General features: G+C 35.2%; 1 protein-coding gene across 8 annotated transcripts in view; it reads left to right on the forward strand.

Moving 5' to 3' along the window:
- LOC139136699 (polyamine-transporting ATPase 13A3-like) overlaps positions 1 to 12,864 on the forward strand; it is an 83,714-nt gene extending 70,850 nt beyond the window's left edge. For 7 of the 8 annotated variants that reach the window (XM_070704494.1, XM_070704495.1, XM_070704492.1 and 4 more), the window contains exons 19-30: positions 129 to 249; positions 504 to 628; positions 2,139 to 2,305; positions 2,840 to 2,959; positions 4,137 to 4,369; positions 4,875 to 4,971; positions 5,931 to 6,003; positions 6,485 to 6,635; positions 7,892 to 8,046; positions 9,351 to 9,439; positions 10,285 to 10,368; positions 12,044 to 12,453. In XM_070704494.1, the coding sequence (XP_070560595.1) occupies positions 129 to 249; positions 504 to 628; positions 2,139 to 2,305; positions 2,840 to 2,959; positions 4,137 to 4,369; positions 4,875 to 4,971; positions 5,931 to 6,003; positions 6,485 to 6,635; positions 7,892 to 8,046; positions 9,351 to 9,439; positions 10,285 to 10,368; positions 12,044 to 12,316 (1,688 nt within the window). In that variant the 3' untranslated portion in view covers positions 12,317 to 12,453. Of the gene's footprint in view, positions 1 to 128; positions 250 to 503; positions 629 to 2,138; positions 2,306 to 2,839; positions 2,960 to 4,136; positions 4,370 to 4,874; positions 4,972 to 5,930; positions 6,004 to 6,484; positions 6,636 to 7,891; positions 8,047 to 9,350; positions 9,440 to 10,284; positions 10,369 to 12,043 lie in introns of all 8 variants that reach the window. The other variant, XM_070704498.1, reaches the window with a different exon arrangement.
- Positions 12,865 to 14,639: the final 1,775 nt, after the last annotated feature.

A 14,639-nucleotide genomic window follows, 5' to 3' on the forward strand; every position in this document is an offset into this window, starting at 1 on the left:
GATTTTTTCAGCTACTAGCTACATGACTGCAACACCAACTTCACTGCATCTTTGTTCTTTGGCACACATCAGCATAAAAATGTACCTTTTTTGCTATTTTTTTCTACTTTTTCTCTGAATTTAATCAGTTCCGGAAGATTTTCACAAGATGTTGGTGGGATACACAAAGCAAGGATTCCGTGTGTTGGCCATAGCATGGAAACCACTGGATCCATCACTGCAGTGGCATAAGGCACTCAAAGTACCACGGTAAGTTATTGAGTAAAAATGTTCAAAAAGTATTGAGTTAAATCATAAAGCAAGGATGTTTGTACTTATCAATGAGACAGTCATTAAAACCAAGCAAATGACACTGAAACAAACTTTGGACACCTTTATAATATGCCAACTTTTGATCGTACTTTAGTGTCATGCACACAAAATAGTGCCCAGATCTGTAGAGCCACCGATATTTCATAATTATACACGGCTGACGTGCTTTCTCTCTCCATACCCCCACCCAGGGATGATGTTGAGAATGATCTTCAGTTGCTTGGCTTGTTAGTAATGCAGAATAAACTGAAACCAGAGACAACACCGGTCATCAAGGAACTCATCGCCGCCCAGATCAGAATTGTTATGGTTACAGGTGGGATTTTCTGCCTAAGTCAATGGCATTGATGCTTCATATTGTTTTTAGCTCATATTTGGTTTTGTATATAAATACCAAAAAGAGCATATATGATGAGTCGGTGGCGTCTGTATGTCTGTATATTTGTGGGTATGTATGTGTGGATGTATGTCCGTCACACACAAAGGCTCCCATACCGCCAGAGCTACCATCTCAGTATGTGGTATACAGGTAGATGCAGGGGTTGAGATGTGAATTTGTTCAAATGAACACATCAGTGTCAAAAATGTGCAAATGAGGTAAGAAAAAGGGAAATCCTGCAAATGTGCACAAGTGATGGCATGCTAGTAAGAAACAGGCGAACTCCACTGATCTTGAGTTCCTGTCATTGTTTGTGAACTGTTACATATTAACAGACCAGCTGAAACCATAGACAGTAGAGGGGGGAAGACCATCTATACTCAAACTAAGAGGGGCCTGTTTCTGCTATGCATGTTGCTAAAGTTGACCTCCAGTACCTAAAGTTTCAGACCTTATTTACTTTTGTCATTCTTGTTTTTCTGGTTTAAATATTTCTTGTTGTTTTTCTGGTTGTACTGTGCAGAAATCATTGTCATAACATCAACGTAGAATTTTCCTGCACTGAACTGATAGAAACAACATTTATTGTTGATCATTGGTAACCCATACTGGTATATACCAATTCTGATCAAATTTGAGCGACACCGTATAATTGCGGTATTTTTGTTACTTTTTGAAGCTGAAGTAACAGTTAGATGACCAATTCATGTAAGACTTTTAAGCTATTATTGGGAAACACATGATCATGAAAAAAATGTATCTAATATGATAATGTCAATTTTTGCTCATTATGATAGACTGTACACTCAGCTGCTGTAGTTTTGTTCTTGTTCACCATTAGCTATAATCTGTTGTCTGCCAAAAGCCAATGACTGTGAAACAAGTTTACGAACATATGATTTTGATACATCAAAATGATAATGTGAAATATTTTGGAAAGGGTTTAGTCCACTGATGGATCTCCATTCTTTGAGTGTGCAACTTTTCTCTTGGGATAGAGAGGTCTCGTCACCCTTGTTTGCAGGTACAATAATATTCTTGAGGTAGAATTCGTCTCTTTTCTGATCTACCACTTGTGGGGGCTCATTCTAAAACTTTTGGAGAGAGAAAAACTTTCACCATCTTAGTTTTTCGAAAAATCCAAAATTTGATTTTTGTCAGTGGAGTTAACATAGGAGTGGAGGCCATTTTTAATTTCAAATATCGCAAAATGTTGTGTAATTTGTTTCACTAGTTCCAAACTTTGCACGGTGACCCAATTTTTATTGTTGATTTGGTAAGAGAATGGGTGACAGTTTCATTCAGGAAAGTTGGAGTAAAAGTCTCACTTTTGAGGCGCATACTACCTTAACAGAGCAGACAGCAAAATGCCATGCATACATCTGTAGTGGTACAGGCTGATATCTGTGTCACATTTACTAGTATTAATTTACCTATGTTTAAACAGGGGACAACATGCTAACAGCGGTGAATGTTGCCAGGAAGTGTGGTATACTGCAGCCCCATGATAGAGTCATCATGGTAGAAGCATTGCCTCCTGACGGAATCAAAGTTGAAAACATCACATGGACTTATGCTGAAACGGATATTCCCCCAGAGAGTCCAAGCCAAGAGGTGAGTTTATCTTATTACAGACTTACACAAATGGAAAAAATTACCCCATCACCACCAAATTTTGGTTTAATGTGACTCTTTAAGTGGCATTATTGGGCTTTATACAGGGAGATATGGGGGTGATAAGATATTCATCTGGCAAAATAGGCTGGCCTGTATCAAAAACATTCTTGACTTCTGCAGAACCTGCACATGATGAGCTCATGGTTTTTACAAAGTTTTTCTAGACTACCAGTAAGTCGCCTAACTACTGATGGTATCCTAAGAAATGTATCTCAGCATGCACTATTTTTTGCAATTTTTCTATGTGTGACATAAATAACGGTCTGCCAAAATCAGATTAAAGTTTTGCTGTTGAAAGCATTACTGCAGACTAAGTATTGTGAGTTCATGAGAGTAACCATATAACTCTAATATGAGGCTTTGAATGACTTGAACAAAAAGTATTGGAAAGTATAGTGTTATCTCTCTTCAGGATAAATATTATGAAAGGACTCACCTTTTCATTGTGTGTCACAATTTTATTTGTTTCAGACCTCCTTGAATGCCATAATTGTACAAATGGAAGCCAACCATAAAACAAATTATCACTTTGCAATGGGTGGAAAGTCGTTTGCTGCCATCAGAGACCACTATCCGTATCTCATGCCTAGGGTGAGTGATCATTGAACAGCGCCCTCAATGGTGTAAATGGTCAGCACTTACTACTGGGTACTTATTAATCCCGATAGCCGGTGCCTCTACAGTTGTTATGTTGGATACAATTTGACAGTAACTACTTTGTAAACTTCTGCCCCGACTAATTATTTTACACAGTTACAATCATTTGATGAATTCATATCATGACTACATCTGAAAATCCATTCTTTAAAGTGAAACATACCGGTACTTTAGCCCATACTAATAAAATATAAATCCCCTTTTCTGATTGTCACTAGAATACATATAACACAACAATGAAAAAGTTGAAGTTGTTTGGTACATGGGGGCATTAGGAGTTTTCCCACATATGTTAACTCTGACAGCAAACTGATTGAGGGCGCTTTGAAAAACAAATTTTTGTATGCAAATTTGTGCCGAAACTTTCAGCCAATCAGCAGTCAGTATTATAATTAACTGAGTTGCCATATTGCCTTGTGTTTTTTCTGAGCACGTAACTCATCATTTCAGCCAAGTGAATGTGTAAATATGCTTTGAGGCAACATTCAGAATTTAAGAGATAATTAAGATGGCCACATTTCCATTTTATTGTGCTAACAGTGTAAATGAAAGTTTTCTTGAGGAATTGCATGATCTTCAATTTTTATTTGGAAATTTTGTGTCTCTGCAACTTTGTAATTGTGTGGCTACCATGCAGGTGATCAGAGATGCTTAAATGTAAATGACTCACTTAGTTTACTTCAAACTTATAAAGAAATTTTGACAGATGACAGTATGTTTAATTTCAATAGTTGCAATTTTTGATATATTTTCAAACTTTTTTGTCCTGTTTGAAAAATAACTTCTTGTTTTTCTTTCCATTTCATGTCAAAATACCGAGTGCTAATTCAACAAGACAGCCTGTACCAGTTGCCTAATATTACTGTTGTCTGCTGAATTGCCAGACTAGAATTCATATGCCAACAATAATATTGTGTTGGCAAAGCTAATATTTTGCAATGAAATATACTGTATTGAAAAGAATAAAAATACACTGGTTTTGTAGAACACAAAAAATGAAACTACTACATAAAAGTAGAGCATAGTTGTCCCTTTGAATACACTTTGTGTAGCAATTCTTTCAAAATTGTGAACAGTAAAAAATCATGTAACTATGTTGATTCTGCTGTAGTTTGCAGTGAGTGGTACAGTGTTTGCCAGGATGTCACCAAATCAGAAGGCACAGCTGGTGGAGTCCCTGCAGGAACTGGAATACTCAGTTGGAATGTGCGGAGATGGTGCCAATGACACCGGAGCCTTGAAGACTGCACACGCTGGCATTTCATTATCGGAAGCCGAAGCATCAGTGGCATCACCATTCACATCCAAGATTCCAAATATCACATGTGTACCTGAAGTAATAAGGTAATATTGTGAATGGAATACATTATGGTTTTTAATTGTTATAGAACAGCTAAAGTTATACTAGAAAATTGTGCTATTATTGAAAAAAATATTTAGTAACCATAATAAGGAAATAGGCAAAAATGAAGATTACTCGATGCAAGCCTTCAGATGCGAACTGAAAGTTTCTACCAGAGGGCCTCTAGCTCTATGAATATATTCTGTATCTAACCTAACCCTGAAGACTCCCTATGTGACTAATGATAAATGCAAATTGCTTCATCCAATTAATAGTAGTTGTCATGTTATGACATTCTGACGTTCACTCCAATATTTTAAAAAAGAGAAATAAAAAACTGTGCTTTTCTGAAAAAGCTATTAGTATTTGAGCATTTCTATGTTTGTTTAGCTCTGATCTTCTGGGAAGTGAATGATCTATTTTACTCAGAGCTTCTGGCAAGTGAATCATATCACTATTCTTTTCTTACTTTCTAATGTGAAAGGAATTTGTCTTGTGTCTTGACAGGGAAGGCAGAGCGGCCTTGGTGACGTCATTCAGTATGTTCAAATACATGGCACTGTACAGTGTGATACAGTTTGTGTCTGTTATGATTCTATATTCAGTGAGTATTACGTCTACTCAACAGTGAGCTAATTCTCATGCCTAGTTTTTTTGTCAACTAGAGAATTTCAGGAAACTTTTTGAAGTCCTTCACATATAGCATGTAAACTTCCTCAAGTCTTTGGTGTATCCATTTTTAGTTTGAAGGTTGTGCTGCTTTCAACTCTGTTTTGACTGTATCAGTTCACTGGCCATATTTTTTTAAAGTTCTTGAATTTGTTAGATCATTGAACTATGAGATGAATGAAGTTAACTTAAAGGTGTGGTACATATTGTTTGAAGATTGTGCGGTGTCATTAAGTCATGGCACAAATAATGACTCTTTCTATCAGCCAATCGAAAATCATTAAATTTATTGTAGTATTTTTGTGACAGATACAAAGCAAAATTATTGCTGAATACAAATACAAAAATGAAGAATAGAACACTATCCAGATTTGAATAAGCCAAATTAAATAAATAAAGACATTTGTAAATTACTTCTCACGACAATGCCATATTTAAGGTAGTATGCACCTCGAAAGTGAAAGACTACACCTTTGTTCATAGTTTCCTCAGTAGGAAAACAAATTAAATTTTTATTTTGAAAAAATAAGACAGTGAAAATTATTCGTACACCAAGTGTTTTAAAATGAATCCCCACAAGTGGTAGACCAGAAAGTTTTGAAAAAAAATTGAGAGACTGAATATCTGTCCCAAGGCGCACTCTAGCTTAAGGCAATATTTGCCTTTACCATTGGCAACCATTGTCCAATAGGATTGCTGTACAATTCTGTATGATGAATGGATGCATATCGTATATTTATCATAATCATCGATATTGGAATTCCAGGGAATTCTATCCCATAGGATTGCCGAAGGATATTTTTGCAAGAGGTGGGAGCAGTATGACAGTGCAAATTGCCGTGGAAGGCAAATATTCTGCTGTAACTTTTCATTTTAATGTGTCTCCATCCACAGATCCAGTCAAACCTTGGGGACTTTATGTTCATGTATATTGATCTGTGTATCATTACAGTTGTGGCAATTTTCAGTAAGTTCAACATTTGTCAGATCTCATTGCATCTTAAAGACACATGTTCAGTATGCATAAGGCAGTGACTCTGCAAAGTTTTACAGGTGTGAACACAGTCGATATCACAGTTCAGTAATTTTCCAACATGAATGTACAAATTGTACGCAGAATGGCTCCATACTCTTTGATGTTATCAATCAGAGGAGTAAAGTGACTTGTGTGAAAAGTAAGCATGACACTAGAGGGGAAAAATATGAATTTCAGTTATATTCTTGGCAAGAAATTTAGATGGTGGCTGTGAGTAAAATCTTTATTTGATAATGATTTTCTGACACTGTAGAGTAGAACAAGGAATTTTTTCAAACATAGTGAAAATAATGCCATGGAGATAAAAATCAAATGCTATGTAAATATAATCCACAGATAACATTTCCATATTCTGTAAAGTCTGTAATTCTGAATATATTTTCCATCTTTTCTCTTCCGCCTCCTTTGTCAGTGGGTAGAAGTGAAGCCTATGCCAAGATAGTCACCAGAAAACCTCTCAGTCAGTTGATGACAACACCAATCCTTGCGTCTCTGATCTTACAAATCACTGTCCAGGCCCTTGTACAAACTACTGCATTCTTTGTCCTCAAGCTACAGTCTTGGTAAGTCAGTCACAAGCCTGAGACTGAAATATCCTTCTTTCAAGGGTGCTTTCTACGCTCCCCCTCTTAGAGAGCACTCTTGAGCGATGGATCTTTCTTCCATCAGTGCCTGTATTAGTTCACATTTTCCCACTCATTATTCTCAGTGTGTATTGGAACAACTACCGTATTTCCATTGAAAACTGGTATACTTGTGAGCAATGTTATGTGCTTTAACCATAATTATGTCATACCAGTATATTGATGGCGCAAATGCAGCAATCTCATTGGTCGAGACGCGAAAAGAACAGTGGTATATTGGCAATATACCACGGGTGGCATACGCGCGAGCTCTCAGCTTGAGCAAAAACCCGTTTTTGACGTTCCATGCCAGAATTTCAATATACTGTTATGATATAATAGCAATAAATCACACCTAGCAACGGTATACCACTCGATTTTGACCAGTTCACTTCATATATGCACTTGCCATATATGTCATGAACTGGTCAAAATCTCATGGTATACTGTCACTGGGTGTGCTTTATTGTTTAATTGTAATCATGCTCAGATTGTATGATTGGTATAGCTTAATTTCTCATAAAAATTATACTTCAAATCTTACACTTCTAAAATAAGCTTACTTCTTTTGTTGAATAATTAAAAGACAAATGAATCTACCTGGTGAAAAAACTGTTAGAAATCACACATATACTCAGTTGATTTGAAAATTGGTTTACTTGTCACGTAAAATTGATTAGTTTATGATTATTTTCAATCATAAGATAATACTTTCATGCAGGAACTGGTTTTATGTAATGTACAGTATTTCTTTATTGAAATCTTATCCCCAAAGGAATTTGGATTAAAATTACAATAAAAGTTTAGTCAACTTCAGTAACCATCTAAAAAAAGACACCACCGAACAAATATAGACATAAACGAAAATAAATAAATATATACAGATGTTTGTAAATATATGAATAATTGATGGTATATATGTGAATAAATGTAAATTACGTATAATATTGTAGTGATGTTTCATCTTTTGGTAAAGGACAGATGTAAGCACTGAAATTGCTTGATGCAGGTTTATTGTTTTACAGCATATTCTATCATTTTAAACAGCTGTGTATGTATGTATCGGGACCTTTATTGTCTCCCTGGTAGAGATTCGGGTTCTACTGAAATGTGGTATCTTTGAATCTCAAATGCATGCAACAGTAAATGGATTGATAAGTGAGTAACTTGATAACGCCTTCCTCACTGCGTTTCAGGTTTGAACCACTTGTTCCAAATGAGGAAGATTACTACGCAAACATCAAGTGTTATGAAACAACAACCATCTTCTTGGTGTCGTGTTTCCAATATTTAATTGTCGCCGTTGCATTCTCCACCGGCAAACCCTACACCAAACCTATTTACAGAAACTGTGAGTATCAATATGGTACAGCTTATTTTGCTTGCTCTGATTCCACCCACACTGCCAGACTTGGAGTATCAAAGCACTGTTAGGAATTAAAGGGGGATATGAGAGCATTACAATATTGTCAAAGTAACCCATCACCACCAGATGTGGGCCTAGAATAGAAAATCTGTCGCTAGGGGGCACTCGGTCTTTTTGTGATTTCAGTATCCCAATAGTTAGGTGAACAAGTATTTCCTCTTGTTATTGACTGGACCAAGAATTGATGCAACTTTCAGTGGTGTCCGATACTACTAATGAAAAGATAAAGACCGTCATTATGATTAAAAAAAATAATTCAAAATAAAATCATAATTGACACATGTCCATATATGGTACCGACCCCATAGATTGCATGATCCTGCTCTGCTGGATGATATATATTCATGGGTTGAGAGACATATGATAAAAGATACCAAACATGGGAATTTATTTTACTTGCCTTTAGGCAGGAGACAATTACCTGGAGACTATACAGCATATGTTGTGACATATGGCCTATAGAATGTAATATGTCATAATTCCCTGGACCATTTTTAATACAGAGTAGGCCTGTCATTTACAATATCATAATTTATGTCTCAAGATAATCATGAAAATGCATGTAAGACTGATAAGATGATTAAATGATTTGTAATTTTCTACTGCTGCCAAAGGCCATGCTGTTGCACATATGTTATATGTATTGTATGTATCTAAGGTAGATTAATTTATGTTGTGACAGCCAGCATGGCAGACTAGAAATATTATACCGGTATATTTTACCAGAAAATTGAGCACAGGAATCTATCTACCAAAGGTAGATGATTAATTTATCCATGTAAAGAGGGCATGTTATCTGCTGCAGGGAAAATCAATACCCAGGCTCAGTCCACAGTAAATTTATCAAATACCTCCAACACGGCATACTTACACTGTTGCCATGGAGCAAATGTTATTGTACCAAAAAGCAAAATAAATGATAACCATATCTTTTTTGACTTCCAAAATAATGTGAAGTGTGGAATGTTCAACTTTGTCAATAGAAGAGACTGTACTGGTGTGTGTGAGTGTGTATATACATGTATATTTACCCATTCCGGACACCTGGTACCACCACTAACTATCAGTGGTTCAGGATGGTCCTACTTAAATTTGTAAATCACAATTGTCCCATGGACCTGGTAATGTATTACCTTGAATGGAAATGATTATTGAACCAGTTTAACGTCATATTAATATCATCGCTGGCAGCAGAATTTTAAGTCAGTTTGTGTTTTCCAAATTTCCAGATCTGTACAGTGGAGCTCTTGTTGTCCTGACCATTTTCACCACTATCGTAGTGTTGGTACCCTGGGACAAGCTTGAAAATTTACTTGAGGTAAGTTTCCTTTTAAAGTATTCAACTTAGACATTGATTGCCTTGGAAAAAACCCTCAACAGTTAGTCAATAGAAGAATAAGTCCAGGGTCCTTTATTGTAGTAATCTATACTGTACCGGTATGTACCTACATTGTATTGTAAAGGAAATTAAGCTCATCCTTTAGGATAGTGTTGAATCACAATACAGCTGTACATGATCCTAGTTTTCAACAGTCTTTGCATTTTGATAAATCCACAGCTTATGTGCATAAGGAAATATAGGAGATTTTCCTTGTGATGCGCTGTCTAAACACAGTTTTATCATATGGATGACTCACTGTGTTTCTTGTCTGTCATCTAATTTCTGTTAACTTTAATTTGATATGTAGAACTTAATAAACCATTAATTCAATGGTTTTAATATTTTGTAGTAGTACTTTGGATGCTTTGAGTTAAATGTATTTAACTAGTGTAAAACTTTGCATAAAATTTGCATATGTGAATTTTAGAGAATTTGTTCCTCTTTTTTTTTCAAAATCATCCTTCTTTAAAATTCCTTGTCTGATCAATTTCAAGTAATTCCCTTTCAGTGAAATGGTGATGAAATGTGCATATTTGCATATCTGAGGATTTTCCTTCACTTGGGTCTAAACATTATCTTGTGAAATCACATGTCCCATTGCTGTTATAAGTTTGGCATCCTTGTTCCAAGAGAGACAGCTTGTTCACATTCATTAAAAGATGTAAAAATGATGATAATGATGGAGTTGGGCAATACCATGGCTGTAAAAGGGTTAAAGTTGCACCTGAAAGATGTTGTGTAAACCACTGATGAAGTTTCTTTGCCTTCTTTCTTGCCATCAGCTTCGGAGTTACCCAGTGTATGCTTTTCGTGGTGTGATCATTGGTATTGCTGTTGGAAATCTGGTCATATCATTGCTAATAGAGGTAAGACAACTGAAATTGCAATGTAATAGATGACCTTGCCATATAGATTCTTATAAGTGACTGATTTCTTGATATGTACACTTCAAGGGAGAACAGCTCCAACTGTGGATTACATTGTCATCATTTTCATTCCACAACTCAAATATTTTCTTAAGGTAGTAAGCGCCTCAAAAGTGAAAGACTTTATACTTTTACTCAAACTTTCCTCAAGGAATGTGCCAACATTCTCTTTCAAAATCAAGAATAAAAATTAGGGGTCACCTTGCAAATTTTGATATGAAAGAAACACATTACCCAAGATTTACCAATATTTGAAATCCAAAATGGCCGCCATAAAAATGTTGGACAAAAATTGGCAATTTTTACCATGATAACAGCCTATTGTGTTAAACAAGAGACGTATTATGCCATCATTATCATTGCAATGGTAACCCCACTGCCCACCTTCCACTTGCAAGCTGAAAACTATAGCGTTCCGTCTAAAACTTGCAATTTTTTAATCTGGTTATTGACACAGGGGGTGCTTTTCTAAAATTCAATCCCAGCATTCTTTGCATATGCCCGCCACCCCCCTCTCCCCCGTTCATATGCACCACAGTTTTCTTCCTTTTTTTTAAGCGAGATAACGATATTTTGTACCAGCGACAAGGTGAATAATAACACTTGCTGGCTAATACAAGAGATATATTTTATAAATGGCATGTTATAAAATAATAATTTGCATGTTTCGTATTTGTTTATTTATGAGTACTCAAAAAAAACATGGCAGCGCCCATAAAAGTAGGGTACACTTCCGGTTACTCGCATAGTATATTATGAATCTGCGCATGCGTGGTCAGTAAGCCGCTGGCGCGACTATTAATCTCCAAATCTATCACAATACACTGTGTACAATATGCAACATTATTATTGACAAATGAAATCTAGTTTTGACTAAAATTCAGTTGTCAACGATGACATTGGAAAGTACACACATGCATGTAGCCTGAGTTGACCTGTTGAATGCATGGCATTTAGCCGTAACTTTTTAGGGTAGAACAAGTAACTGTACTTCACAAAAGCAAAAGAACTAATAAAGAAATTAATCAAAATCCAGTAAATTTTGGTTGTATTCAAACTCACAATGCACAGTATTTAATCACATATGTGAAGTCCAGACCGCTTGGCTCAATCCTTACCCTTAGAAAAGGGTGGTTCAATAAGCAAACTACACAAAACAGTTGCACAGTTTTTCTGACTGCGGCCTCTAGACATGCTGAAGAGTTCATGACACACTCACACATACATGCTCACTATCGTACATCAAAAGTTAGAGCTAATGGAGCTTTTAAGCTGAAGTTTGCATACCTTCAGGCATGTAGCATTTATTAATGATAATGAATGGTGATTGTGCTTATATCTACCGAAATGACTCACTATAAAAATTCAAAGATCACACCTTTTGCTCACCGTACACAATCAGATGACTAGATGACACAGGTTTCTGTTATTACAGCCAGAGGGAGACTTAGCTTTAGAAAACGTAATGGAAAATATGTCACATTTACCTGTCAGTATAGTCTGCTAACAGAAATTGCAGGATATCAATTTTAGGTTGTCAAAACTTTCAGTTTCTTTATGCAAAATACAAAGGACCTTCAAATTTATTGTGCTTCCTTTTTGTGTATCGTACCAGTTTGGCGTGGTACCAAGATACTGGCTGAAATACATACTGGAATGCATGTGGTGTCGCGAGACCAAGCCGAGCCGCAAATTCAATGCAGTTGAAATCGAAATGGAAAATGATCCTGAGTGGCCGCCTCTTGAGGGCGCTTCATACCCGACTGTGGAGCATCCAGCTGAGGCAGGAGAAGACAACGGAAACAGTAGCAAAGAACTGTTGTCTAATCAAGAGACACAAACTGGAGTGAATGAGAAGGGTGATGGTGTGTCATCTACGCAGTTTTGATAATGTCACATATGTGACAATTTTCATACACATATTTAAAAAAATTACAAATTTAAAAAAAGTAACTTTCTATACTATATTCATAGACTTTTTTTTAAAAAATGGTAATAATACAATAATTAGAGATTAATAAGAACACACATTTTGTTTGTACCTGTTTTCCATCGAATGTACATATATATATATGGACAACTACATGAAATTATGACTTTAGACCAGTATATTTATTTCACTGTATTATCTTATTTAGTCAAGAAATTTTTGTAAGAATTTTTGTAAGAACCTTTTTTTACCTTTTTTAAAATTTATACTATTTCTGCTGAAAGAAATGCACGAGTTCTATTCATTGATGTTGACAAAATCATTTCCTTCACTCTTGCACCCTGATATCATACACATCATTAACTCTTCCTAAATCTTGCCAACGTAAATATTTATAAACTGCAGATATTTGTGATTGAAAGTAAAATAGATTTTGTGATTGTTCTATCTCAGACACAATGAAATCTATCTGTAAAACAGATTTTGTGATTGTTCAATGTCAGACACGGGATGAAATCTATGTATTTGTAAAACAGATTTTGTGATTTATTCAATGTCAGACACAGTATAAAATGTATTTGTAAAACAGATTTTGTGATTGTTCATAATGTCAGACACAGTATAAAATCTATTTGTAAAACAGATTTTGTGATCGTTCAATGACACTGTCAGACACAGTATAAAATCTATTTGTAAAACAGATTTTGTGATTGTTCAATGTCAGACACAGGATGAAATCTATTTGTAAAACAGATTTTGTGATTGTTCAATGTCAGACACAGTATAAAATCTATTTGTAAAACAGATTTTGTGATTGTTCAATGTCAGACACAGTATAAAATCTATTTGTAAAACAGATTTTGTGATTGTTCAATGTCAGACACAGAATGAAATCTATTTGTAAAACAGATTTTGTGATTGTTCAATGTCAGACACAGGATGAAATCTATTTGTAAAACAGATTTTGTGATTGTTCAATGTCAGACACAGTATGAAATCTATTTGTAAAACAGATTTTGTGATTGTTCAATGTCAGACGCAGGATGAAATCTATTTGTAAAACAGATTTTGCGATTGTTCTTTCTTAGACATAAAATCTATTTCTTGAGACATGCAGGCACTGAAGTGAAAAGAGCAGAGACTCAGAACAAGAAAGAGAATTTAATTTTTTTCAGTTGATTTAGTTCTATTGATCTGCGTATCCCTGACGATAAACATTTCTCTATCAGATAAGGACACTGCTCCAGTATTTTGTTTACAATGGAACAGATGAAAAGACTGACGTACTGAACAGCCGAAGACATTTTTTACTCAGCAACTTTTATTTATCTCTACTGTAAATACAAAGAGCTTATCAAATATTTGACTGTCTGTTTCTGGATGTTATAAATGTTTTGGCATGCAAAAACTCCATGTTTTTATGGTTGCTTTTGGCACATCCTTTTCTTCAGAAATCTTAATGTACATTTGTTCAGGGTAAGATTTGCTAATGTACTTTTTTCAGGATTATTTTCACCGATTTTTCTTCAAAATTACTCTCCTCTCATGCTAAGGTTTTTGAAATTTTGTTTGTTGGCTCCTAGGTGGGACCTCATTCATTTTTATCAAGTGATTATGAAATTTGCAGAGTTTTAGATCATCTTATTTTAACTTCTTGATACCTATATCAGTACATAGTTATTTACCTCTGTCAGGCTTGATCAAACAATTATGAAATTGCAACGTTAACCTTCAACTTTCTTATCTTGGAGCCATTACGTCTGTTTCTAGAACTTCTAGTGACAAGTTGATCATTGTTTTAAAAATAATTATGAAATCACAGATGTGAAATTCTTATGGCCTGTTTGGGTAAAAATACTGATTTGTCTTAAACAACTCTATCAATGCCTTTCACAATTTTGTATTTAAGGATTCTAGGTTTGACCAAACTCAAATTTATTGTAATAATGATGACATTGCAAATTAGAGACCAGCTTTCTAATTTTCATGGAAACATCTTCCCTTTTTTGTGACTGTGATCATAATGTTCAAATTTAACCTGTAGCTTTCTCTTAAATGTCTTCTTTGGATACCTTTGTATGAATTTCTAGTCCAGAAAAAATCAGATGATGAAAATTGTTTCCAATCATGAAACTTCTTGTATCAGACTTTGTCATGTGATTATCATAGTAGACCAATCATGAAACTTCTTGTATCAGACTTTGTCATGTGATTATCATAGTAGACCAATCATAAACTTCTTGTATCAGACTTTGTCATGTGATTATCATAGCAAACCAAT

Source organism: Ptychodera flava, chromosome 7 (assembly GCF_041260155.1).
Source record: "Ptychodera flava strain L36383 chromosome 7, AS_Pfla_20210202, whole genome shotgun sequence".
In the NCBI taxonomy this organism is placed as follows: domain Eukaryota; kingdom Metazoa; phylum Hemichordata; class Enteropneusta; family Ptychoderidae; genus Ptychodera; species Ptychodera flava.